The following is a 27,936-nucleotide window of genomic DNA, read 5'->3' as shown; positions in this document are numbered from 1 at the left end:
ACATTTAATAGGATCCAGGAAGTGGAAAAACTGGCCAAAGGGATGGGCCTAATTCCTGTAGAATGGTTTAGGCCTGCATAAGGTGACATGTAAGAGATGATCAGGGGCAAACCAGAGTGTTTGGGCTAGCCATATTGAAGTTTTGGTGGGGTGGGAGTTGCCTTGGTACTATAGCTGTTATCATACTTATAAAGTTATTCCATTAAGGGAGCAAAATTTATTTATTACAATTATACTGCAACCTTCCTCCCAAAGGAGCCTAGCCTACATTCAAGTTTACTTGAATTTATTATTGTTTCTGGATTAATCTTCATGCTTTTAAATCCAACATATTGGATCCAACATCCAATATCTTTCAACCCAGAGGCAACTTGGAAAGCAGGCTGGTGTACAAAGTATATATAGCAAAAATGTAGGGCTTCTTAGTAGAGAGTATAAAGTTGCAGGACATAATATTCAGGTAACTCACATCTTACTCGAGATTTCAGTTCTGGGAGTCCACGCATAAACACAGAAACGTATGAAGCCGGGAACAACCCCTCCTGTGAGGTAGAGGGCTGCTTACTCTGCTTTGTGAAGGCGGTGCAAGGGCTTTGGCAGCGTCCCAGAGCCCTCCCACTGCTTCCCCAAAATCTTGTAAGCCTGCAATTGTAGCTGTGCACAGGTGGCCAGGGAAGAATAAATAAATAGGGAGCAGAGGGAATGGTGGGTTTCCTCTGCTTTCCATATATATATATATATATATATATATATATATATCACACACACACACACTTACACACACCACTGCACAAAGCATAAGTATATGTGTAAGTTGAGAGTTACCTGTAGGTAAAAAGGTAAAGGACCCCTGGATAGTTAAGTCCAGTCAAAGGTGACTGTGGTGTGCGGTGCTCATCTTGCTTTCAGGCCAAGGAAGCCGGTGTTTGTCCACAGCTTTCCAGGTCATGTGGCCAGCATGAGTGAACCACTTCTGGTGCAACAGAACACTGTGATGGAAACCAGAGTGCATGGAAAAGCCATTTACCTTCCCGCCTCAGTGGTGCCTATTTATCTATTTGCATTGGTGTGCTTTCGAACTGCTAGGTTGGCAGGAGCTGGGGCAGAGCAACAGGTGCTTACTCCACGGGATTTGAACCGCCGACCTTCTGATCGGCAAGCCCAGGAGGCTCAGTGGTTTAGACCACAACGCCACCCACATCCTGTAATGTAATTCAGCTCATTGGAGTGCTGGTGGGGGTGTTAACTTGGAGAAAGAATTTTAGCTGGCATTTTATCTAGGGCCTGTAACTATTGTAATCAGTTTTGGTTTATTACAGTCTATATGGTTCTTTATATAGCTTGCTGAAAGTCCTGTGCTGGTTCAAGATAATAAATAAGAAATAAATGTATTTATTTGAATCAGTACAATACATAAGTGCTACAAGGATTAGGCTCAGAGTGGCTTGCTATGTCATATTCAGTGCAGTTGGGGTTTTTTTTTTGGTTTTTTTGTTTAGTTCATCTCCAAACAAGAAGCTACGTCTTAACTCTAGCAATGCCATTAATGTTGTGAGCAATTTCCAGAGAGTACAGTTATGCCTACTTGAAGGAAACACTTCCTGAAGGAATAGCTGTGCATCAATCTACTAATAAAGTAAAGTGCTTTTTGCAGAGGGGTTTTTTTAAGTACATCTCAGAATAAATCATCAAAATACTTTGCTTCCTGTGAAAACAAGGAACATGGAGCAGAAACAGATTCAAACACTGAGTAAAACACTTCACAGTAGCAAACATATCGTTTTCTAGCTCTACCATGCTTCTCCATACATAATTGGCCAAAAGAACCTTTCAGATTCCTGTGCTGAATCTGAGTCCTCCACTTTGGTGGACCACAGAATGGAGTAGTGCCTCCCTGCAAAAAGAACCACCTCTAATTTTCAGTCTTTACACCAGTTGCATGTTGTCTTATGCACTCTGTCGGAATAAGAATTCTGTAGACAACACTTAAAAACCACATCATTAGACATTAGGCTATTAAGGCACTTATAGAGTTGTTTCGAGGATAAAATGAAGAAGGGGAGACCAGGTATGCTGCCTTGAACAACTTGGAGGAAAGGTGGGATATAAATATAAAATAATAAAAGTTGTGATCCCAGCTCAGCTATGAGTGAAGACTGATTCATGCAACAGTCTCTAAACCTGATTTGTGCATAGACTTGATCCATCCTTCATGATTCAGAGGGGAAGCTATGTAATGCAGCTTTCGGTGGCAAGCTGTGAGCTGATGTTTGAAGGGAGCAGAGTGTCCTTTACTATGATCTAGCTGAAGGAGAGGCTGTCAGGAAGCAACTAACCATTATCATCTTGCCCCAGGCTGAGGAGTAAAAGTAGCTGCAACACACTGCTGTCCTACATCTGGGAAGATAACTGTGTTACACTAGGGCAGGCTTCCCTAACCTCTAGCCTCCAGATGTTTTGAGACTACAATTCCCATCATCCCTGACTACTGGTCCTGCTAGCTAGGGATCATGGGAGTTGTAGGCCAAAAATATCTGGAGGGCCAAGTTTGAGGAAGCCCGCACTAGGACCAGTTGCTTTGCCTACTAGAGAAGGTAAGCTTTCCGAAATGGTAGTCTGTGCCTGTTGGCCAGGTTGAGAATTAAGCAATGAATGCAGCTGCAGTGTTCTCTTCTTGGAAAAGGCCAAAGTAACATTTTGTACGGTAACTTGCCCTGCAAGCTTCCCTACTTGTTCTGAACCTTGGTAGAAGAAGGAATTCCAGAGCTTACGCAGGAGAGCCAGGACTGGCCTTACCATTAGGCAGAGTGGGGTTGCTGCTTCGGGTGTAGATGCTGAGGGACAACATTCCCCTGTATTGGAGGATAGAGCTGTTTGTGCCAGCAGCCTGTCCTGAATCCTCTCAATTAGCACGTTGCCCTCAAGAGCCATGGAAGACACTGGCCTATTACCACTGATAGATCCAGCTGCCAATCTCCTTGGCTTCTGTATGTAGAACGGGGGCTTTTTGCCTCAGGCAGCAAAACACCACCTTATTAGTTGTTAGGTGAACAGTTTTTGTCTGTGCCAGCAGGAGATTGTTTGCACATGCTGAACATGCTTTTTAAAGTAAGGACTGGACTGCAGTGTAGATTTGAGTCAATTGTATTGCCTGATCTCAGGCTGACGTATGATCCAGGTTGCCATCCCCATATCATCCATTTCCCACCTGTCAAATGGGGAGAATTATGTTCTCTCTTTCACAGGATGGCAATCTTTTTATTATTATTTTTTATTTTGGCACATAAGCTAGTTTACCAATCTTATTCATAACAAACAGGCATTTAAAATGAGGGCTTATGTCTTGATGTGAGGTGCTCCGAATAATTCTTGTCTGATTACAAAACGATATTAAGTTAAATGACACATTTGCTTACCTTCATTTATTAGAAGCTGCACTGGTCTGTGAGTTTTTTCTTCAGAGACGCATACCATTTGTTGGTGGTTTTTTCCTATTTTCTGCTGTCATGCAAATTAAATCTCTCTTTTTTTTCCCCTGTTGAGAAGTTTGCTTATGGTGACATTTCATACGTGTATGTTCTCTAAATAGGTATTTGTTACCAGGAAAGTTCTTACTGTGTCTGTCTTTTTTACTTGTCAATTTGTATAGCTGTGGGGTGCACGTTTTTTTTTTTTGACTGAAGTAGGGAAACTGATTGTAGTGCTACAGGTGACAAGAATTCGTGTCAGTTGTGTTTAATACACCCAGGTAGAAGTAATGAAAAAAAGATCAGAGGATGTTTTTGCAGTAGAAAAATGTGAAGAATCTTTAATGTGCCATGACTAAAAGCTGGCTAAAATTTGTTGTGTTCCTGCAATTAAAAACTGTTACTTTTTGTTGGTGTCCATGTCTGTTGGAGCACATCATGGTAGCAATTAACCTCCATCATAGTGGCCAGGTTTTGATGATTATCCATTGTTTTATAAACCATGGTTTTAAGAGGTCTCTTCCCTTTTCACTATCAAACACTCTGTTCAGTGCAACAATCCTGACTTTATTAAACCTATTCCCTGTTGTACCCAAACTACATCATACAACTCTGGCTTAACATTGGTTAATAACCTAGCATACTTAGCCAGGCTAGTATTGATCCTCTCTTAATTCTTTACAGCACCTGTACATTTTCCCTTTTTCTTTTTCTCTTTCCTATTTTCTCTTTTGAAGCGATAGAGGTTGGGAACCCAAGTTTCTCAAGCCAATAAACCATGAATGGGTAGAAAGAAGTATATTCTCTGTCCTCCAAGCAAGGAGCGGATGACATTTAGGCATTCCTAATTCAGCATCTGCTAGCTTTGCAACAGGCAAACAGACAGCAAAAGTCAGACCTGATTATTAGATATGAAGTTATGTAACTTAACCTTTTCAGCATCATTTTCATGAAGGGGGGGATCACAACTGCATAAAACAAAAGTGAAATAAAAATACTGTTAGCCTGTTCAAGTTTGTTAGATGTTGTAACAAGTGGGCTTTCCATTTTATGAAAGTTGGATTGTTGAAATAAATTATGTGGACCAAAAAAGGTTGGCCACTGTGGGGAACAGAAGATTGTATTAGAAATTCCATCTTTTTGTATTTGGTAAATATGATTTCTTTATATGTAGTGGTTCTTGCCTTAAATACTTAAATGATGAAGTGACTCAAAAATTGCATCCCATTTTTAAAAGGACTAAATGTTTTATGGGCATTTGGAGAAGGTATATGACATTGAAGGCTGGTATTATATAGTGTTTAACCAGACCAGGGGAGACCCAGGTTTGAGTCCCCACTTGGTCATGAAGTTAATTTGATGAGCAGAGGAGATCACTATCGCTTAGTCTAACCTTTTCAGAATGGTAGTGAGCTGAAATATGGGGAGGCACTTGTTCTATATTGTTGTTGTTATTTAAGTTTATTAGATACTTTTTATTGTCGCAGGCAACTTAAATCAACTTTACAAAAAACAAACTATACCATACATTCATTAAAATCAAGAAAAAGTACATTAGAATATTAGGATATTGGCAGAATAAAAATGTAATAAATATAGTTGCTTATTTGACTTTATTGTGGTATGTGTCTCTACATTAGGGACGGAGAATTTTCCAGATTCAAGAAGCAGTAAGTCACATTGGAAGGGCTTGTGGGAGCTGAGAATCGAACCATACAAAATCAAACCATAAGAAATAGAGTGGCACTAGCAAGTGGGAGGAATGAAAGGGGAATCCAGAGTACTTAGCTTGCAAAGTCATTGAGGGGCAAGAGGGTCAGGATAATGAAGTAAGGAAACCTAATGAGTGTAATAGGAGAAGGCTGCAGTTGACTTCTCAAAATGCAATGTTGGAGTTCTCTAAGAGCTGCTTTCTTTATCATGTGCCTGGATATAATGTAATCACACATGAGCCTTAAATCTTTTCCTAGCAGGATATACCACATTTTCAAGGGTTTTTCAACAATTCATCTCTGTAATCTACAAGTTTAATTCTGATTATTGTGGTCTAAGCAGCCACTGAATAGTTAATTGGGAAATAGACCACTTTCTAAAGAGACTGGGTTTTCTTTTGATTTTGGCATTAGAATAGAATTACAGTGGTACCTCAGGATGTGAACGGGATCCGTTCCAGAGCCCCAGTTGCATCCCTAACAGAACATAAGACGCGTCTGCGCAGGTCGCGTTTCGCCGTTTTGCACATGCGCGTGACGTCATTTTGACCGTCTGTGCGAGCAGCGAAACCTGGAAGTAACGCGCTCCATTACTTCTGGGTCGCCACAGAGCGCAACCTGAAAGCGCTCAACCTGAAGCGTATTTATCCTGAGGTATGACTGTAGAGACATACCATTTTCTTTCTGATGTAATGAAAACCCATAATTTTTTTTAGCCTTAATATACATTCCATTTGTTCTCTCCCTCATAAGTGAAACAGGCCACTGGTGGGGAGAGGGAAGAAGTGAGGCTTGGCAAAGGTCATATGGCACAAGCATCATTGGTTTCTAAAATGCACTAACAGGAGAAGCATGTAACTAGACATGAAAGAACTCCTGAACTCAGTTTCTGGCTCTTCTAGTGCCTGAATTGAGTGAATCACAGCCTATTGCTTAAATGCTGTGTGCCTCTGTTTCTCTCATCTAATAAATTTATCAATACCAATATGAGCCATAAATACGATGTTTGGTGTTATAACTACAGGGTTTGTCTTCTTTTTACCCCATCTCAGTAGGGGGACAAATCCACTGAAGGTTCCAGTTAATGTCTGCTGTTAAAAGCATAAATGCCAAGATGTTAGTACTGGGCTTAAAGTGTTCTGAACAGTGCACATATATTGTTGAAACTCCTTCAGGCGAAAATGCATTAGTCTGTGGTGTCCCCGAGGCATCTTGACTTCACTATGTTTCTTATTGCTACAGTTGTGTGATTCTTCATATTAATAGAGAACTTTCTAGGGCTTGGCGTGTCAATCCGCTTGGTCGTTGCTACCGATCCTGTCCCAACTGACTCTTGTATCTTCCAGTGAGCACAAAGATTCCTCGGAGAAGAAACACAAAGAGAAGGAGAAAACCAAACACAAAGATGGCAGTTCAGAGAAACACGACAAACACAAAGACAAACACAAAGATAGAGACAAGGAGAAACGAAAGGAAGAAAAGGTACAGGATGGTGGGGGGGCTGAATGGCACTGCTTTGGACTGGGCTTTTGTTGTGGATAAAGACACAAGCAGCTTCACATTTTTGACATTTTTAAGCTGTTTTGCTAGTCAAATCCCACGTACAGTTTCAACAGAAACTCAAGGCTATAAGAGCCGTGGCATTAGGTGTTAGATGACATCACTGTGCGTCTGTTTAAATGGCTGTTGTAAACTTGTCATAATAAAAGTCATGTTAAACTGCATAGCAGCTACAGGTCGAACTTCAGCGCACGTTGTGTTCTACATGAGGAGGGATTCTGTAGGTAACTTGATGCAGGATATTACAAACATTGCACCGATGCAGGTGCACACCTTAGCCCAGCCTTGACAGACAGAAGAGGGACAGACAGTACCTTGATAATTTTCTTACCCATCTGTTCATGTCTGGGCAAAGTGCATAATTATGCAGTGTAACAGTACAAGCAGAAGCCTTGTCTAAATAAGCCAAGGAGTTGATAGCAAATTCTACAGTTGTGGCCAGACAAAAGGAAAAACTTCGGAGAACATCTAGATAGATAGGAAAACAGCAGGACAGAGCACATATTTGGGATTGGCCGGATCCAATAATGCTGAGAGTGTTTCTGAGGAATAGCTGGAGGTGCACTTGCTCCTGGTACAAGGGTCTTTTGTCAGTTACATTTGAATGCACAGGGAAGATATGACAGTGCTTTTTATAGCTTACTAACCAGCTCTCACTTCTGTTTTCAGAGTAAATCATCTGGTGAAGTGAAAATAAAGAAGGAAAAAGAAAATGGCTTCTCCAGGTATGCAGCTGGGAGCCTTGTGTGAAGAAGACTGTTAGATTTTTCGTTTTGACTTGTACCCAGAAGATGAGTGGATTTTCTCTTGGTGGGATCCCTGAGAGTTCTGGGATCCTCTTTTCTGTTGGCATAAAGAAAACCTAAAACCAAAGATGGGGAAGCTTTTTTGTGTTAAAAACCAGTCCAACTATATGGACAGGAATAAGATTGTAAAGAATTCTCTTATGCACTTCTCTTTTTTAATCCAATGTAGACATAGAACCTTCTTGGCCCTGATAAAGACTCTAAAATAACATAGACTTTTAAAGTTTTTCCTTATCAATATCAAACACTTGGTAGAAGAACTGGGAATTTAGGGTCAAACTAAAGTTGTTCCTCCTGTGCACTGTTTCTAAAACAGTATTCAAGCATATATAAACTGCTTGATTCTTAGTAGAAGAAAGCAAGGACCCCTCTTGGTATTTCTAGGAACTGCAATCTTAAGAATGTAAAACCCGCTTGTCAAAAAGCCAGCAGCAATTATGCTCAGCATAAATACCTCGTGGAACTGACACCAGACTTTTCCACTATCATGCAGCCTGTTTCCAGCAATCTCCTGCATTTTGAGGCACGATGGTGGATTGATTTAAAACACAGCCTTTAAAATCTGCAGTGCCTTTGTACTTTTAAATACTAGCATTCCTTGTACAAGTATTTTACTCTGCTGTCTTGTATTACCAGCTGATCTTATCAGTGTTAGATATTTGAAGTGGAAAACAGATCAGGCTACATCTTTTTAGAAGAGAGATGGCACTGCAGAAGGTGACCTCATTGCCTGCAGTGTTTTGGGTTTTGTGGAGTTTGCACTGCACTGAAACATCCAAGCAGACTGCAGCTCTAAGATCTTTTGTATTCCACAGAACACAATCTTCATTGTGAAATAGCTGCAGAATTTTTGCCTTTGGAAAAAAAGTATTTTTAGAGTCAGCTCAATAAATTAGCTTTCAGTGGCTGAAATGTGGTCTCCTGAGTAGCTTTGTAAAGTGACTTCCATCCAGATGGCTCCTTTAGCAGCATGCATTTGTTCCCAGTAACTGTAGAGGTGTATTTCCCAGTGCTGCTGAGTTTTTCCAGCTGTGAGATCAGGCAGCGTGCATTAGCATGCTGCTCATTCCTGATAAACCATGATAAGGTAGGAAGTCTGGGTCAATGTGATGTTTGAATACAGTCACTTTTTGTTACATTGTCTTATATGCTGTGACCCACCATGATTTTCACTGGAAGGGCAAGCCACAAATTCTCTTTAAATAAGAATACCCCACACACACACCGTACAAAAATGCCATGCATACTTATAGGTAAAACAAAATCAAACTAGTAATTTGTATTATGGAATATCCCAATATCCAGTGTGTGGATGTTGCAGGGAGAGTAGATTTATTAAAACAATTTTAAAACTTGAATTGTTGTAACTAAAAAACAATCAAGTAGTTTGAAGCTGACACATCTTTAACACTTGTAATCCATTGTCCCATTGTTGTAGGATTTTTTCCCTCATTTTTCTGTGCAGCCTTAATTTAAATCAGAGCTTCCCAAAATGGTACAGCTGGAGGAATATAGAAACCTAGTAGGGTGTTATGGGGGAGATTTTGGAGGAAACCATACACAGATCAGCTAAGAAGCGGGGAGTTATTTGTATCCCCACCAGGGTGATGGGATCTACTTTCCAGCATGTTTATTTTAATTTTCTTTTTTGCTGACACCGAAATCGGGGGGGGGGGGCAGAACCTCACCAGCCCTGCAATATGGTGTTGACTAAATAACTAATTTCCTTTTCTCTCTAGCCCACCTCGTATTAAGGAAGAAATGGATGATGACGGCTACTACAAAGAAGACTATAAGCCCCTAAAGAGACCCCGAGAGGATGATGAGTGAGTAGCTTGTGAACATTACCTACAGTGAAAAGTGGGAATAATGGAACATTTGGATCTGTTATAGGAAGCAACTATAGTATCTTGCTAAGTCATAACTCAGAGTAGACCCATTGAAATCAATGGATTTAAGGGCTTAAGTTCTTTTGCCCATTCCAGATATCAGTTGTCACTCAGACATCATCATGCCACTCAGTGAAAAGTGAATGCTTTTAATTACCCGTCAGGGAGGGCCACTTTCTGGGGGGGTTTACTTTTTTTCTAATAGCACAGTTTTTTGTTTGTTTTCATTTTATGTAAGCGGCGTTGATCTTTTGAAAGGTAGCTGACAAATGCTTTTATAAAACAAAAGAATAATGAGTAAGACAAAATGTTAAGGACCAAATGAATAGTGAGTGTTAATAATGCTTTGTGAACCCCAGCTGTCTTCTATAGTGAATTGCCTTGATCCTGCAAGGGAGATGTTAATATAGAAGCAACTGTGGACCTGATGTGTGTATCACAGTGCTCATCTGGATCCCGCTACTCCCATCTGGGACCACTAGGTCCCTGGGATTCACACTGGGTCAGGGCCAGTATCAATCCTCCTACTAGTATAACCCCTTTCTGCTGCAGAGGGATTTTAAACTCCCCCCTCCCCCGGTCCTGCAACAGCAAAGAGAAGAAAAGCGATCAGTGCAAATGAGGGGCAACAGGTTGCGTCAAATACAAAAATAGCAGATTTTATTTCCTGATTGTATTCTGCAGCAGCCATGTATAATATGGTGTCAGTGTGTGTGTAGCACAGGTAGAGAACTGACATTTGTCTACAGATGCTGGAAAGTAGCTGTGTCTGTTCATACGGAAGGGGCTTCAGGAAACATATAACAAAGTCAAGCAGCAGGTTTTATCTGAGCCACAAGAATTGGGGTGTTGGTGCTTTTGGAATGCAGGCTACAAGCAGCACAGTGGCAACATTTGTGTGTGGAGGGTGAGAGTAATAAAATCCGGAACTGGAAATAAATGATTTGTTTACAATTGTTGGATCTGTTTCAGTGTCGACTACAAACCCAAGAAGATCAAAACTGAAGATATAAAAAAATCAAAGAAGCGGAAACAGGAAGAGGAGGAGGTTTGGTTGAATTTATATTTTCTGGATCTCTGGGGTAATAACAGGTTGTGGAGACAACTGTGGAGAAAGAACACTTTATTTTGCTTAGTATATGCAATTTAGCATTCATCTGAAAACATTAGCCAAAGAAACACATGATGTCTCGATCTAGAGTACATGTTAAGATCAGAATGTAGAGATCCTGATTTTTGGCTAGATTCATGCAGAGAGCATACTGGTGGCTGGGCTCTGCTCACCACAAAGTTGCAACTCCTCCTCCATCCTTAGGCTAAGTGGTCCTCATCTCCTTTTTTTCTCTACATAATGCCCTTTCACTTCTCTCTGCCTCCTGTATATGGCTTCACCAATTTACTTATGTCATACCATGATACACTCTGCATGTTCATTGATGATAATTCCTTGCCACCGGTACGAAACTGAATAAGTAGTTTGATTCAGACCAAGGGCCATTTTTGTGAGAAGCACATTTCAAATGGTTTCTTACAAAATTTATTTGTTTTTAAATTTAAGAGTATCTTGTAAAACTACTCCCTGTATAGCATCTCTCTCTCTAAAAAAATCTCTTTTCAGGATATCAAACCCAAGAAAATAAAGAGCAAAGATAAGAAGCCTCCTGAAGGAGACATGAAGAAGAAGAAAACAAAAAAAGAAGAGGAGCAGAAATGGAAATGGTAACACACCTCTGATATTTCAGCCTGTGGCTGGCTGCTTCCTCTTACATCTGAAAAAATGCTGACTGAAAACTCTTTGTGGTTGGACTTCAAAGCTGCAAACAGGATTATCTTCCATTTTAGAGGGAAAAGGAAAACCCCAGTTCGAGCTCTCAACTAGTTAAGGATTTGTTAGGTTAATAATTGGCTTTCAACCAACTGATTTATCATTGGAACAAAAATTTAATATCCATGGTATTAGAAGTCCTGAGGTACTGAAGTCATAACCTTTGTTTCTCTTACTATTAGGTGGCATGTCTATCTGTTATTAGAATGTTTAGCGGTAGTTTTTTGTTTTCTGTTAATATCAATTTCACTAGCAGCAAAAGTATCACAAAAATTAAGTGAAGTTTACAACTAGCACTTTGTTGATTTCATAAAGTTATATTTGCTCAGCAAAAATTGCCAGTTAGGAGCAGTGAAAATGTTCGTTCAAAAAGCCCTCTACAATTCACTTAAGTACATTTTTTAAACACCTGCTCACAGCCACTGTTCATTATTCATGATGCTATTGTTCACAGAGCATCAGTCTATCAAGGACTATTAGCCCTGTCTCATTTATACCAGTTGCTGGGAATCACAAGTGTGAACAGTGTTGCTGCAATCTGGTTCTGCTTGTGGGTTTCCCATAGACTGGAACAGGCTGGTGCTTTTAATCTGATCTAGCAGGGCTCTTGTCTTCATTTTGTTCTTCCAGTTAGCAGTTGCTTAGACTAAGGGAGTGTGTCCCTGTTGCTGAGGTAGCCAGACCAATGGTCCCTTGAATTATACTAGCAAATGGACCCCCTCAGTCTACACCTTTTTATCAAGGGATAGAAAACAGTGCTGCATCATTTTAGAACAGGTGAAATCATAGAATCTTAGAATTGGAAGGGACCTTGAGGGTCATTTTGTTGAACTCCTTGCAATGCAGGAATCTTAACTAAAGCATCCATGACGGATGGCCATCCAACTCCTGCTTAAAAACTTCCAAGGAAGGCTTTTGAAACATTCCTATTTCCCAGCCCCGCAAAAAATAGCTTGGCACCTAATTTTAAAGTTGGACTCTACTAATTAATCCACTGAAGCTTTAGTTGACAAATCTAACCGTTGAAAGCTTACCTCCTTTGAACCATAATAATACTTTTTGTAGTTCTGCTTATTTTCTTACTTTCCAAACTAGTATGCCTTTTGCAAGAGAATCAGTGTTTATAAAACTTCATGACTCTTGCTTTTGTGTTAAGAACATGCTGCTTAGCCTTCCTTCAAAACGTTAACCCTTACAGGCTGCAGTCCACAAACTAAACCAACCTTCTTCTTTTTTTAATAGATTTTTATTGAGATTTTAAAGGTTACAAAAAGAAAAAATAAAGAACATATTTAAACAGAAAAAAATAAAAATACAAAACAATACAAGAACAAAGGGAAAAAAGATGCAGATAATTAAAAAAAAAAACAAATCAATCCTTTACATAACTTTCTTTCCTTTGCTTATTTCCTTGACCTCCTCACACCTCCCTTTTTTGTATTCTAATTCAATTAGATATTTCAGCAAATCCTTTCCATCTTTATTTTTATCCTAATAATTTATCTTAATATACTATAATTTTGCAAAATGCTAAACCAACCTTTTTTAGGCATATGCAGGGATGTAAAGCTAGTCTTTTTTTTTTTTTTTTTACTAACATTCCTGAGCATTAGCCTACCTCATACCACAGGGAATTTTAAAAGAAGCCTATGAAAGCAACTGTCTAGGATTGAAAATTCAAGGCCTTACTCCATGCATGGCATCCCTCCATGCTTTTCTGGATCAAGGCTGATTTGATCCTGAATTTTGCTTAAAATGGACACAGTGCTAACAGTGTTGTAATGGTGTATTGTGTTGCAATCCACTTTGTACAGCAGTGTGTTTTGAATAACTTTTTGGTGTTTGTTCTTTAGTTCTGTACTTTTGGCTAACCAACTCCCAGTGTTTCAAGATACACTCCTTGGAGAGAGGTTGTGTCAACAAACTGATTAAGTGAAAACATTCCAGCAGATATTTAAACATACTTTATGGCTTCAAAACCCGAGGATCGTTTTCATTGAGAATTTGTTGGCAGTTTCAATAGAAAATAGTTCTGATGAAGAGCTTGTGGTATTCACCTTAATTTTCCTTTGCTTTATGCTTCTTGTTTCTGTGTTTCATCGTGAAACACAATGCCCATTACAATGCAGGGCACTCTGTCTTTACTTTTCTGTACTTAAAAATTTAAAATACGAATGTAAGGAATAGTTTTTTGTATTGTATTGTAATATGTGCACATGTCAAGGAGCCACGATAGGCCATTGCTGCTATGTCTCCCCACCACTGTTTTGCAGCCTAACACCAGCTGATAAATGTCAAGAGTTCTAGGGGAAAAACAAACACATGGCCAAGCAGATATCTCAAGCTTAATGTAGTTGTTCATCCATGCTTTCTTGCTGGTTCTTACCATTGCCCACTCCCACCCTTGCACCCTGTAGAGCACAGCAGCTACACTTTTGAAGTGATCCTGCTTTCAAATGAAAACTGTTAGCCCATGTTGTCCAATTAACTCCCAGAAAATTGTAATTATTCAGCTGGTGATGCCCCCCCCCACCTCAAGCGGATCTGACAGAGTGAAAGACCAAGGGGGTATTGAGGGGGTGGAGAGATGCCAGTTGTTTTAAAAGAAACCTGTTTGGTTGGGTTTCAGAGTTTAGGGTTTTAGAGGAGTAATGCCAACCTTCTATCAGATTTTAGAGGAGTAATGCCAACCTTCTATCAGATAAGTAATATGAGGAATCAAGCTATTATTCTCAGCACTAGTTGTAGTGGTAGATAAAGTCTTTCTGTATTCCCACATAGCCAGGGGTGAAAATGGCTAAGGTCTAAGTCATAGCAACTCTTTCCAAGTGGTAGAGCTGGTGAAACTAGCATGGAGGTAATTTATGATACTTTGGGCTGCTTCCAATGTTTTTTTTTTTTATCTTTTAGGATCTTTCTGTATCCCCATCCAACCACTATTTCTTTTGGAGCTACTTCACACAGTGTGATAGCTGCATGACACCTTAAAAACTGTTGCTAAGAGCTCTTTCCACACGGTAATAAAGTGGAAGCTAAAAGATCCTCTCCCTTCCTGCCCGGTATACACCATAGAAAAACGTTGAGGAGTATCTCTGCTCTCTGTATGTTTCTACACACAATTAAAACAAAACTTTTTTTAAAATAGCATCTAACCGCCCTTTACCCAGGGCCTGCTTCTGCTGTTAGATATTATGTGACCTTCAGTTCTGCCGCTTGCAATACAGATAGACCAAACACATAAGTCAGTTGCTGAGTGAATCTAGGAAGAAAGATATGGCTCACTGGTGATACGTTGTGAATCCCTGTACCGGAAATGCCTATTTCAGGTTTTTCTGTAGAGACATGACAAATACCTGAGAATTTGAGCCTTTCAGGTTTGGATTTAGTGTTATTGCAGAAAAGTGTCATGCCCTGCTGCCAGTACAACCCAACAGACTTCTAAGTGGGGATGAGTTTGGCCTGTGCCATTTCTGTACCTCAAGCAACATTAATCATCATTTCCCTCTGCTGACCACAGGAGAGGTCACTGACCCTAGTGCAGGTTACTCTGGGGATTTCTTCTCCTTGTTGCTTTTACTAACACCCCAAGTGGTGTATACAAGTAAGACATGCATCTAAACTGACATAAAAACAATGCTAGCTTCTTTGTGAAGAAGCCTGGAATATATTGTCTTGCTTGTGAGGCGGTCAGAAAGTGCTGGCTGATAAAGACATGGGTAATGTGTGTAGCACAATGGGTTGGCTTTCTAGATTAAAATATAGTAGAAGGTTTGTGTGAATAAATAAAACAAAACCTGTGTGCCCTGAGGGAAGGTGGAAACGAGGAAGCCCAGGCGAGGAAGAATATAACCACCAAGTCCCAAGATAACTGTTGGGGCAGCCCCACCCCAGCCTTCCCTGGGGCTTCTTAAGAAAGACCTATATCCTCTCAGGGAAGTCAAGAGGCAAGGAAGCTGAATTTTGTACTATTTCCTGTTCTAATATGCTAAATTATATGGAGTGTCTTGTCAGAAAGGCATTATAAAAATGAAAGAAGTAAATGGAGTAAATGAAAGGATGGATTGTTGAATTTGCTGAATTGACTAATTTTATCATTCATGATGCCCCGTTTGTAGATTCTGAATCCATATGGCATTTGAATGAGCACATGTTTCTCTCTCCCACCCCCACCCCCCTTTTTTTAAAGGTGGGAGGAAGAGCGCTATCCTGAAGGTATTAAGTGGAAATTCTTGGAACACAAAGGCCCTGTGTTTGCACCACCATATGAACCTGTGCCTGAAAATGTCAAATTCTACTATGATGGTAAGCTACTAAAGGCTGGTGTTTGGTGGAGAAATAGTTGTCTTTATAATGAGCATTCATAAGGCAGAAAAAGCCCATACTGGGAGACCTTGTAGCGAGGGTCATCCCATGCTGGTAAAATGCGGCTGGTGGTTTATATATTCTCTGGAGATGGTTGGAATTTCATCTGCACAACCATGCAGCCAGTGCTGGATTCTGGAGGCTGCTGAGTACCGGTCTGTCCATCTCCCTTTCCTCCTCCATTCAAGGCTTGTGATGTGACAATCCTTAACCCTCTTGTCCCCCTGTGTGGACAGTGAACTGGGACTGGTGCAGAGACAGAATACAGTGTTCCCTTGTGCTCCCTGATGTCTGCACAGAAGTGCTGGATCATTCCCAGAGCTGTGAATGCAGTGTCATTTAGAAATGTTATATCATTAGTAGCAGGAATGAAAGATACATAATTGCATAGGAAGACACTTGTGAAGTATCCAGTTATATATATTTTTTTTTTTATTAAGTTTTGCATAACTATATTTCACAGACATACAACAGACAAAAGTAAATGAAATAAACATAAAAAGAAAAGAAAAAAAAGAAAAGAAAAAGAACATAAAATACGTACAACATAAACAACACAACTTTAACAACACAACATTAATTTTACAACTTAAACAACACAACATTAATTTTACATCGACTTCCCTTTATCTCGATTTCGGATAATGTTATCTTAATAATCTTTCTGCTGTATCTATTCCAAAATAAAATTTATAACGTAGTAAGCGTTATCTCATGCCTACTGTGATTTTTTTTTTTTAAATACATCTATATTTCTGATTAACATTTTGATTTTCCCCTTGTCTCTATTTCCATATATATTCTAAATTTATCCCATTCATTACTAAATTTTGTACTTTTTTGATTTCTTATTTTCTGAGTCAATTTTGCCAATTCTAAGTAATCCATTAATTTAAATTGCCACTCCTTTAATGTTGGGGTTTTTGCTGTTTTCCAGTACTGTGCTATGAGGGTTCTAGCGGCCGCTGTTGCGTATTGAAGAAGGGTTCTATCTTCTTCTTTAATATCTTTGCCAATTATCCCCAGCAGGAAGGTTTCAGGTTTTTTAACAAACGTATATTTGAAAATTTTTTTTAATTCATTATAGATAGATTCCCAGAATTTTTTGAGAATCTCGCACGTCCACCACATGTGAATAAATTCGCCCTCTTTACTCTTACATTTCCAACACAGTTTGTCGCCTGTTCTATAAATTTTATGCAATTTTATCGGCGTTATGTACCATCTGTACATCATCTTGTACATATTTTCCTTAAGTGTCGTGCATGCTGAAAAGTTCATATCTTTACACCATAAAGCCTTCCATTTATCAAACTCTATATTATACCCTAGATCTACCGCCCACCTCACCATCACCTCCTTTACTTCCTCATCCTTGGTGTCCCACTCAAGCAACTGGTTATACATTTTTGATAGTAATTTTGTTTTACTTTCTATTATTTCAATCTGGAATCTAGATTTTTTCTCATTTATTCCAATCTTTTTATCTTCCGTCCACATAGAATTTATTTGATGATATTGAATCCAACCAGTCAACTTATTTTTTATTTCTTCGTATGGTCTAATCCTCCACCCGGATTCTGTTTTGGTTAATAAGTCCTCATACGTCCATCGTTCCCCCTCAATGTTTAATTTTTTAATTGTTAAAATATCAATTGGTGATAGCCACCAGGGTGTCTTCTGCTCCAGCAATTTTTTATTCCTTTCCCAGACTTCCAATAGTGGCCCTCTGAAAATATGATTAGAAAAACCTTTATGAACCCTTCCCTTATCTCGCCATAGATAAGCGTGCCAACCGAATCTTAAGTTAAACCCCTCTAGATCTAACATCTCTCTATTTTTTATGACGATCCAGTCTTTTACCCAACAAAGACATGCGGCCTCATAATATAACCTCAGATTTGGGACCGCAAGACCCCCCCTATCTCTTTGGTCTGTAGTAGCAGGAATGAAAGATACATAATTGCATAGGAAGACACTTGTGAAGTATCCAGTTATATTAAATGAGATTTGTTTTGAGAAAGTGGAATGTATTTCAGTGGTGGGTTCTCATAGCGAAAGTTGTTCGGAGATAATGCTTTTTTCCCTTTCATTTTTTTTAATGACAGTGAGTACTGTCTGGTAATAATATTTTCCTTTAAATTGGTTTTATTTCTCAAGTCTGACCCAGTACCGTTGTTTTTGGCAGCAGAATTCCTCATGTGCAGCTGATGTGCATTCATTGCCTACATGCATCTTTCCAGTTAGAATGCAAGGCATGTTCTCATTGAGGACCACTTCTAGTTTTGTCTTGCTAAAGCTGGTTGAGGGTCCTTTGTTTCCAGAGCAAGGTATTGCCACTTAACATACTGTCCCTGCCCAATGACCAAAGGTCAATTCAGAGATTATCCATATCTTCTTCCCACCCTATCCCTGTTGAATTTCCTGGTTCTGACTCATCTGTAATGACTGTTGGAACCTTTCCAGTGTCTGAGAGATTAAATTTACTGAAAAGGAGGTTGACATGACTATTTATGCTGGCTCCGGAGATTGCTGCCATCATTATAAACTACGTTTTCAAGTTCCTTTAAAATATGAAATGTGAGAAGGATTAAATGGCCCATATGAGTTAGTTGAAAGCTTATGGCATCTATGCCCAGTTAATCTCCCCAAGCAAGTTTGTGAGCAATTTAAATTAACTTGATATTTATATTTTCAGGGGAATAAACACCTCTGGCCCTATCACAGTGAAATCAGTTGAATGCAGTTTGACCAAGCTGCCACTAATGTATAAAATCCCCAAATGGTTTATATTCAGTCTCCCTACCAAATCATCCTAGAAACTGTCTTAATAGCACATGAGCACTTGATGTAGTTACTGGTCTCATTCAGAAATTACGTGAAACCTTGTTTTAGCATTATGAGACCACAGGCCTTGGACTGTACACTTCATTCTCCACTTTCTACCTCCTTCGTGCTCAAAGATAGAAGCAGGGACCCAGTCCCATTCTTGATTGTGCTTCTGAGTATTTGAAAGGACAAACCTCAGATTGTACCTCTGTGCCTTTGTGAGTTTGATATCCCTATCAGAGCACAAAATGTCAAGTGAACATCATTCCTATGTTCCTAATCTTCCAAAATAGATGTTACAAAATAGATCAGATGGCCATAAATCTTTTACAACATTCAGAAGCACTCTTCTTAGCAGTTTTCTGTAGCACTTTTCTATAGTTTACTTCCTTCAAGCTAGGTGGAAAATTCCTCTTTCCCTCCCACCCTGGGCACACCCTATGCATTATGAAGACTCCATATTGCCTTCTCTGTCTGCCTTAACTATACCAGTACAAGTAGTGGCTGGATTGGATTTCACAGGAATCCATTATTCTGAAACGATGCCAACTCTTTAGGCTCCTGGCAAGTGAAATATTTGTTCCTGTTTGGTATTGCTGTGGAATGCTGGCAAGTACCTTCTTTGGGTGCACTGAAGACTGGTGTGACGTTAACACTGTCTGGGCCTACATTAGTCACATTGGTTAGAAAGGGGGAGATGTTGGGTCTGCAGCGCATTGATGCAGCAATTGCTTCCCCCTTGAGCTGTGGGAAAAATCTGCCTTTCTGCGCAGCTAGTTATTTCATGCTGAGCCTCTATTACAATTCTTCAGTCAAGGGGAAAGAGGACAGTCACGAATCACTGGTATATCAAGCAGGCAGCCTTTTAACAACAACTTTTTAAGCCAGTGGAGTTAGAAATACCAGTGTCCTCTCACACAGCACAAAATCAGCCCAATATGGAGGACTCTTGTGCCAGTTATATGATCCTCAAGAACAGGATAAAGAGGAAGACAGTCTGATGATGGGCATGTCAGCTATTACTTTTTCTGCCAAGAGAGCCTGATGCCTTTATCTCTTGCTTCATGCATATAATGGGGTCGGCCCCACTAGGACTAAAGGCAAGCCAATATTGTTATGTGGGAGCATACAGCTGAACTACTATGATGCATGGGAATCCTTTGATTGCTTCACCTCTTGTAGACTAATAGGATTGAACTCGCATAGTCAGAGAAGAGTCTCACTGTACATCCACAGGGGAAGAGTTAAGAGATTCCATCATCCTGTATTCTAATTCCAAATCAGTGCTGTTGCAAATTATCCGGAAATAGGAGGATGCCGTTGGCAAACTCGGGTTACCCTTGAGGTTTGCAGAAGTGCAAGAAGACTTGGGCAGAGGAACTAAGAAGGAATAACTCCACCCCTCTCCAATAATACCAAACAAACCCTGAATGTGCTCAATGCCTGCAGACTGACAGTTGAGTGGGAATGGGATGGTATGACTGTGTAAAGAGGATGGTAGAAAAGACTCAGAGAAATAAAAAGAAAGGTGTTTTGTTTTTTTAAGTATCCCCAGAGAAGGAAGTGAGAGCTAATAGAACTCAATGGACAAATTCAAAACATTAATGCCATACTTTGTTGGAGATTGCACTTCTTCCTAAGGACAGAGCTGGAGCACATTCCTGAGTGGGATAGCTCCCCCTACTGGATTAGACAGGCAGCGTCTTCAAGGCCTTTCACCTCTTCTCCAGGGGAAATTTTCCCTCCTTCCAGTCTGGCTCTGCCTATGGTCTGCGATGGCTGGATTTCTTAACTTAGCCTTTTCCTCTTCAATGTTCTCTTTCTACTGTTGGCCTATTTCCGTGGTGGTTTTGGTAGCTAATTCCTCCTCTCCTTGTTATTATGTTGTCATTTCGCATAGTATGTTGTCATTTCGCAGTTCCAGAGTCTACCTCTTTAAAGGAGCAAAAATTCCTGTGCTCTTCCTCTTTGAAAGCGAAACAAACCCAAAATTGGAGTACCTGACTTCATTCGCTTCTGAAAAAACTTAGAATCAGACCCAATACTATTTTCATGCTAACTGATGTAAAGATGCTGGATTAGGTTAGTGAATGTAAAGTAAAAATTGTACTGCCCATAGTAAAATTTGGAGCCCAGTGTGTGACTTTGGTTACAGCCCTCCTCCTCCTGACCCCTGGCTTCCCCTGAAACATGAGGATGTTCAATAACTTGTTCGCAGGGTCATTATTTTGGCTGTGCATTGTATATTCACAGAGGGCCAACGCTGGGGAGGGATGTTCCTGGATCCCTTCTCTCTGAGGTAAGAGGAGTAGGCTGGTTGAGGGGTTGAGCGTCTGTAGGATGCCACCTCATTTTTTCCTGTTTCCTCATGGATTGCCTTCTTTGTTGTAGGTAAAGTTATGAAGCTCAGTCCCAAAGCAGAAGAAGTAGCAACGTTCTTTGCAAAAATGCTTGATCACGAATACACTACAAAGGACATCTTCAGGAAAAACTTCTTCAAAGACTGGAGAAAGGTATGGTCAAGGTTATGGAAGGGTGGGAGTGTTTGGTTCCTTAGGTAGCTAAAGTAAACATGCAGTTTGCCACTTGCCTGGACACCTGCTAAATTGTTGCTTTTATGGTAGGAGCAGATGGCTCATCGCTTCTTTGCTTCCTCATTGAACACTTGGGGTTCTGTGCTTGAGGAAGGGCAGGAAATTTGCTTCTGTTTGCCTTCGTCGTTTCCCAACAGCCAGTCACTGTTACTGCATGTGCAACTTTGAGTGAGAGAGTAAGAGAGAATATGAAATGTTCTGGGGAGGAATAGAACAGATTTGCTACATTTTGTTTGGCTGAGAAAAGAGAGAAACTCCTACAACAGGAAGGAGAAGAAGAGAAAGAAGCGAAGAAAGCAGATTCCTACTTGTGCTATAAGGGGGCAAGAGGAGAGTTGAGAGGAAATCTAAGCCAGAGACGTGAAGTCAACCCTCCTCCATTTGGCAAATAGAGAATTTCCTTGTAGTGTTTAAGCAGGAGGGTTGATTTGTTCCTAAGTGAGGTTTACATTCAGCTTTTGTATTTTGGGGTATTTAGAATGCACAGATAAGTTGCTTATTCAAAGAAATTTTGTGCCCCCCAGTTTGTAGTCAGTGTTGTCTAGTAGGCAATTAGGTTTTTAAATAAATCTATATTTTGCAAGTAAAATTATATTATGCTTGTGTATGCTCATGGTTGCCATGATTTAAGCAGTTGGAGCTTAAATAATGCCTTAGACTAGAAGCATCTTGTCTGGTATCCATTGTTGTACCTGTATCCTAAAGTTGGGAACTACAAGAGGTGTCAGTCATGCGAAGAAGAGACAGCTCCTTTTGCCTGGTGATAGCAGTGCTGCTTAATGCTTTGGTTAAGTTGAAATGGCTTGATTATTAGTATTTTTTTACTTTGTGTGAAGCACTGTCCTAGAATGGCCACAAACTGTCTGAAATGGTGAAATGTGTCTGTGTTCCACAGGCACACTCTACATAAACTCTGTGGACCAGGAACCTTTTATTAAAAGCTTTCCTGCCTAAAATCAGTCTGCCAAGTGATGAAGCATATTAAATAGGCTGTCACAGGTGACCCAGGCTGGCTGCGTTCTCTTCTGTTCATGTAACATGGAACAAGTATGATTAAAATAATGTATACTAGCTCGTGTAGTATCATTGGATGACATCAGACCAGTTTTTCAACCATCTTTCACTGTTGTTGTGAAGATGAAATGGTTGGAGAGAAGTACCTTATTCTGCCTTTAGCTGCTTGGAGGAAATCATTTCTCAGCCTAGATACCTCATAGCATTGTTCACATAAACTGAGAGAGCTTCCTATATTTCACTCTGGACTCCTAGGAGACAGGGATACTTCTGTAATAAACAATGCCTGCAGGAGCATTGTTCAAGTGCAATATTTGGCACCCTGAGAGTCTTAGTATTCTTTAAAAAAGCTTGAATATCAAATCCATCCTGGGCAATGCCTGGTGAAAAATTTAATAATTAGAGGAAAGCTAAGAAGAGCTTCCCGAGTCCAGGCATGTGACTGCACAGCAATCTGGAATTCTTCCTTGTCTCCCTCCCTCCATTCGGTTTTGCGCTCCCCATTCTGAAAGGGGTTTAAAATCAGGATTTCAAGCTCCCTTGGAAATAACATGAAATTATAGGAATATAGTTGACATACAGTCCCTAACTTCAGAGACTTCTTTGGTGTAGAATGTTGATAAGGTTTCATCTCTCAGCACTTGAGTATGGTTTGCTGAAGGATGCCTTCTTTCTTAATTAGATGTTAATAACTCTCAAAGATGAAACCATAATGTTCTTCCATTCTGCATTTGGCCTTTTATAGGTTTATAGCTCTTGTTGTAACTTCACTGATCTTATATATGATAGCAGCATCCAAACTGACTTTACTGAAAACAAGGTGGAATGCAGTTTCCTTTTTAAGCCTTTTACAGATTCAGATTTCTTTTTTGCAGGAAATGACCCATGAAGAAAAGAGTACCATCACCAGCCTCAGCAAGTGTGACTTTAACCATATGAGTCAGTATTTCAAAGCCCAGTCAGAAGCCAGAAAACAGATGACCAAGGAGGAAAAACAGGTAACTTGATTTAGAATTTGTTGTTGTTGTTTCAAGGTGCAAACAAAGGGTACAATCTAATATGATGGGTGATAAATGGTGAATTAAGGAAGGGATTAAAGGCTGGCCCAGAGATAAGACTTCAGATAAATGAGAAATGTGGTTGAGATGGGCTAGTCATGGTGGAAGGATGGGATGTTGAAATGCTGGGGATATTTCAAGTTGTTTCTAAACTGTGTTGAGTAGGCCTGTGACTATTAACACTCTCAAGATCACAACCTCTTTCTTTCACTGCTTTGCTGTACTTGTAAAATGCCTCTTGCAGCACAACCTGGATGGAGCTAATGAATTTCTTGTAACTCTGGTTCTGAATAATTTATAGTGCGGTTTGGAGTGTGTTGTAATTTTTTCCTTTTTTGTGGGTGTTTTGTTTTCCCCTAGAAAATTAAAGAGGAGAACGAGCGGTTATTAAAAGAATATGGCTATTGTATCATGGATAACCATAAGGAAAGAATTGCCAACTTTAAGATTGAGCCTCCGGGTCTCTTCAGAGGGCGTGGAAACCATCCTAAAATGGGCATGCTGAAGAGGCGGATAATGCCAGAAGACATCATCATCAATTGTAGCAAGTGAGCATGGAAGATTTCACACACTAGCTAGGAGTGACTTTTGGTTATAATGCGTAGCAGCTGTGTTCAGGCTTTTCACTCCGGATAACCTCTCTAACATAAGTGCAGCCCAAGAGATGAAGTCCAGTACATACCACGTTAAGTTTCACTTGTGAACTTTTCACCGTAGTTCACAAACTGTCAAATCATTAGTTTGCTTCTTTAAAAAAAAGTGTATTGTGAACAGGCAAAACTCAAATGTTTGAATCTATTTATTTTTAAATATTAGTAGATGGTGGTGGTTGCATTTCCACCCTCCTTTTTCCTTCGGGAAGCTCAAAGTAGCTTACTTTGAGACAAACAGGCATTCTGCTGTTCAGCCTAAGACTTGGTTAACTTTAACAAATCACTTGCCTTATGTCACTTCAGACCAGTTTCCTAGCTCACAGACGCCGTCGTATCTCTTTAACTTTAATAGACTGTGGAGGGTATAGCCCCATCACAACTTGGTCCCTGGTATACTGTGATAACATGGGATCTCTCTTACCCAATGTTTACCATGTCAGACCTGTTGAAAAAGATCTGTAGTTCAGGACATGGTAGCTTATATTTCAAGCCAAAAGAGCAATTTGCCCAGTTTCAGAAGACCTTAGAATATTGATAGCCTGGTCTGCCTAAGGAGCAAAATATTATATTCAGTAAGCAAGGTTTGGGGAAGGTGGGACTGGATGGTGAGAGCTGATGGAGTGAGGTAAGATTTCAGCTGCTTAGGCAGTTTGGTATTTCTGCAAAAGTGATTTGTAGAAACATGAGTGCAGGGTAAAGGTTGCAGAGGGAAAGACTTCTTAACATACCTCAACAGGGCTGTTTCAAAACATTACAGTGTCTAAATTGCATAGTAGTTTTTAACATGCCAATAAGCTTGAAATTGTTGTTTTTATTTGTAAGAATAGCACTGGCCTTGTTTGCTTTAAAACCTTTAAGAATCTTAAATTAGATATATACAGGTATCGATGCAAACATTTACACACTTGGTTTTTCTGATTGCCGGGCTTGAGGCCTATAAATATCTGGCGAATCTAGACAGTTCGTATTGTGACTTTCATTTCAGTTAATGGTGCCAGCTTTGATTACAATGAATTAAACTGAATAAATTATTTCCTGGTTGTATTTTGCTGTTATTCACGGTTTTTAGTCTTTTCAGTTTTGAAATTATTGTTGTGTTCTTGTCCCCCCCCCCCCCCTGTACAGAGATTCAAAAGTTCCTCCCCCTCCCCCTGGACATAAATGGAAAGAGGTCCGGCATGATAACAAGGTGACCTGGTTGGTGTCATGGACAGAGAACATCCAAGGATCTATTAAGTACATCATGTTGAATCCCAGTTCTAGAATCAAGGTGATAGTTTGTCTGAAAACTTGCAAGCTACTTCTGACATGCCCAATGCTCTGTATCATAGGAATCTGCCTTATACTGCTCTATCTAGTTTGGCAGCTTCTACACTGACTGCAAGCAGCTCTCCAGGATTTCAGACGGGAGTCTTTCCCAGCCCTTCCTGGAGATGCTAGAATTGAACCAGGGACTACTGAACTACTGACTGTTCCTAAGGAATCAATGTGTCATTAAATGGAAGATCCAAAGAGTACTTCATTACTTTTTTGCGACTCTGCTGCCAGCTTAGTGGCTCTTTAAAACTTCTTAACCCTTTAGGCACTTCTGAAATAGGCAGTAACGTACAAGTCGAATAATGTCTGTACGGTGGCAATGAGGGAATCTTGGGAAAGTGTTCTTAAAATATGCTCCATCTCCAAACTGGAGCCTTTATGCTTTGGAGCAGGTCCTCATGTTGTTCCTTGTGATTGCCTCTGCAGGGTGAGAAGGACTGGCAGAAATATGAGACTGCTCGGAGACTGAAGAAATGTGTAGATAAGATTCGAAATAATTATCGAGAAGACTGGAAGTCCAAAGAGATGAAAGTGCGGCAGAGGGCGGTTGCGCTGTACTTCATTGACAAAGTGAGAATCTGTCACTTTTCCAGTTCCTTCCTTTTTTTATTGCCTAGACAGGGCTCCTCGGCCTAGACTTGTTGAAGCATTGGTTTGAAGCTGATAAGCTTCTAAGCACAACGGTACTAAATGTGCTGGAGAGATGTTTGAAGTAGGTGCCAATGGAATTGAATAATCCAGAAATATTTCTAAAGCAGAGATGGGAAGCTTTCCTTGGCAAATGCACTGCTTTTTGTGATTGCTTAACTATGAGCTGAATGAGTACGGGTAAAATTTTGCCCACTTTCCTCGGGACACCTCTGCATATGTACATACATGCACACACAATTTACTTTTTGCAATGCTGTTAAGAGGTGGCAGCCAAAGTGGGCAGATCTATTCTGGAATCAAATGATGATAAATGGAATTTTGCTGCAACATCAGTGGTAAAATTGGCACTAACTTACCTATAAGCACTGCCCCGTGTTAGCTCAGTAAGGCATGTGGACGGCACACAGACAGGCCCCCAGTCACCTAAGCAAATAGATAACATGGGACCAAGCCTAGTGTATTCTTTCAGTTGCATTTACAAATGCTATAATCTCGGCTCTGGAGTTTAAACTGATAGCTTCTTAGCACAAGGAATCCTGAAACAGCTTCTTACTGGCTAACCAATGGGGTTAAAATTGCCTCCTGTTTTGAATGCTATTTGTGACATCTCTCTGCTCTCTTTCATTGTTTCATACTTGCAGCTTGCTCTGAGAGCTGGTAATGAGAAAGAGGAAGGGGAGACGGCTGACACAGTGGGCTGCTGCTCCCTCCGTGTAGAACATATTAATTTGCATCCAGAGTTGGATGGCCAGGAATACGTGGTAGAATTTGACTTCCTTGGAAAGGATTCCATACGATACTACAACAAAGTCCCTGTTGAGAAAAGGGTAAGAATTTTTTCTTGTGCACTTAACATTTAATGAAAGGGAGTCTGAAAAGTCTTCTTACTGAATCGTCTTTCTTCTGGTGAGTCTTTAGATCTACCTTGAGTAAGTACAGTATCCATCTGGACAAATATTTCACATCTTGGAGTCATAGAAATGTAGATTTGGATGGGACCACAATGGTCATCTAGTCCAACCCCCTGCAATGCAGGAATTGTTTTACCCAAAGACCCACAACCCTGAGAATTAAGAGTCTCATGCTGTTACCAACTGCATCTAAACAAGGAGGTTCCATTTAACCTTCATGGTTAATGGATCCTTCTTTAATTTTCTTTTTCTTCACTGTCTCCATAGTGTTAATTGTTTTTATAACGTTCTGTAGCTCTCCCCGCCCCCAAAATCATCTCTACCTTAGTGCTTTCAGCCTATTCTTATTGGGAAGGCACCCCAGTTCTTTAATATACCTCTTCAGTCAGGAAAATATTTGTTGCTTCTTCCATCCCCCCACACCACTGATCAATAGTGGTCTACGTACTCCTATCCCTTGTTTGCAGGATCCACCAACACACTTTCTGTAGGCCAGTAGAGAACAGTGTTCCTTCAGAATTGTGTACATGGAAGCATGGACATGTGAATTAGTGAGGAGCACGTTATACCGCCATCAAGTTGGAATGATGTCCATCCAGTTTCTTTTTTTCATGCTGTAATGGTCTTCTTCTCTCCCATCTGTTTGCCTTGTAGGTTTTTAAGAATCTTCAGTTGTTCATGGAAAACAAACAGCCTGAAGATGACCTCTTTGATAGACTTAATGTGAGTGCCTTCCATACCTGGTACTTGAGAGTTAATCATAAATGATAACCTTGGCTGGATTTTTTAATTAGAATGCTTACACTGGCATGGAAAAGGGTGCAATTTTTAACAGGCTGCTTATGGTGCAGGCAGTTTTGTATTTAACAGAAGAGTTCATGGAACTGAAATCTGGCCTGGTAGAAACTGTTATATTGCAGCAGTTTGAGAAAAAGATGTGTGATACAGTACTGCGGGCTTGTTTCTGTTTCTCTATTTTAATTTGGGGTTTGGTTTTAGTGCTGCATCACAATTGATTGCATTCCTCTTTTGTTTATCCTATAAGCTGCCCTGAGAACTTTTTGTTATAGGGTGCCCTGTAAAGATTGAAAACACATAAAAAATGTGTAACACAAGCTCCATTGTTTACCATCGGGATTTTGGGCTTCCACTCCTATCAGCCCCATGGTCAGAGATGATGGCAGCTGGCTATAGTCCAAAGAGGGCCAGAGGATTGTTATTCCCAGCTTACCAGTTCACTAAATCCGCTTTCAGGCATTCATTCTGGGGACACTGAGTATACTAGTGG

At 40.1% G+C, this 27,936-nt stretch overlaps 1 protein-coding gene across 1 annotated transcript in view; it reads left to right on the top strand.

Moving 5' to 3' along the window:
- The window catches only part of TOP1 (DNA topoisomerase I), a 77,185-nt gene that overhangs the window by 38,792 nt on the left and 10,457 nt on the right, over positions 1–27,936 (top strand). Inside the window, exons 4-16 of the mRNA XM_079979166.1 lie at positions 6,526–6,661; positions 7,409–7,464; positions 9,285–9,371; positions 10,407–10,482; positions 11,053–11,153; positions 15,446–15,561; positions 20,842–20,963; positions 22,934–23,056; positions 23,477–23,664; positions 24,895–25,039; positions 25,513–25,656; positions 26,379–26,564; positions 27,303–27,371. Of these exons, the coding sequence (XP_079835292.1) occupies positions 6,526–6,661; positions 7,409–7,464; positions 9,285–9,371; positions 10,407–10,482; positions 11,053–11,153; positions 15,446–15,561; positions 20,842–20,963; positions 22,934–23,056; positions 23,477–23,664; positions 24,895–25,039; positions 25,513–25,656; positions 26,379–26,564; positions 27,303–27,371 (1,549 nt within the window). The remainder of the gene's footprint in view (positions 1–6,525; positions 6,662–7,408; positions 7,465–9,284; positions 9,372–10,406; positions 10,483–11,052; positions 11,154–15,445; positions 15,562–20,841; positions 20,964–22,933; positions 23,057–23,476; positions 23,665–24,894; positions 25,040–25,512; positions 25,657–26,378; positions 26,565–27,302; positions 27,372–27,936) is intronic.

This window comes from Podarcis cretensis, assembly GCF_951804945.1.
Source record: "Podarcis cretensis genome assembly, chromosome: 6".
Taxonomy (NCBI): Eukaryota; Metazoa; Chordata; class Lepidosauria; order Squamata; family Lacertidae; genus Podarcis; species Podarcis cretensis.
The sequence above is the reverse complement of the archived record's forward strand: the minus strand, read 5'-3'. Positions and strand labels throughout refer to the sequence as shown.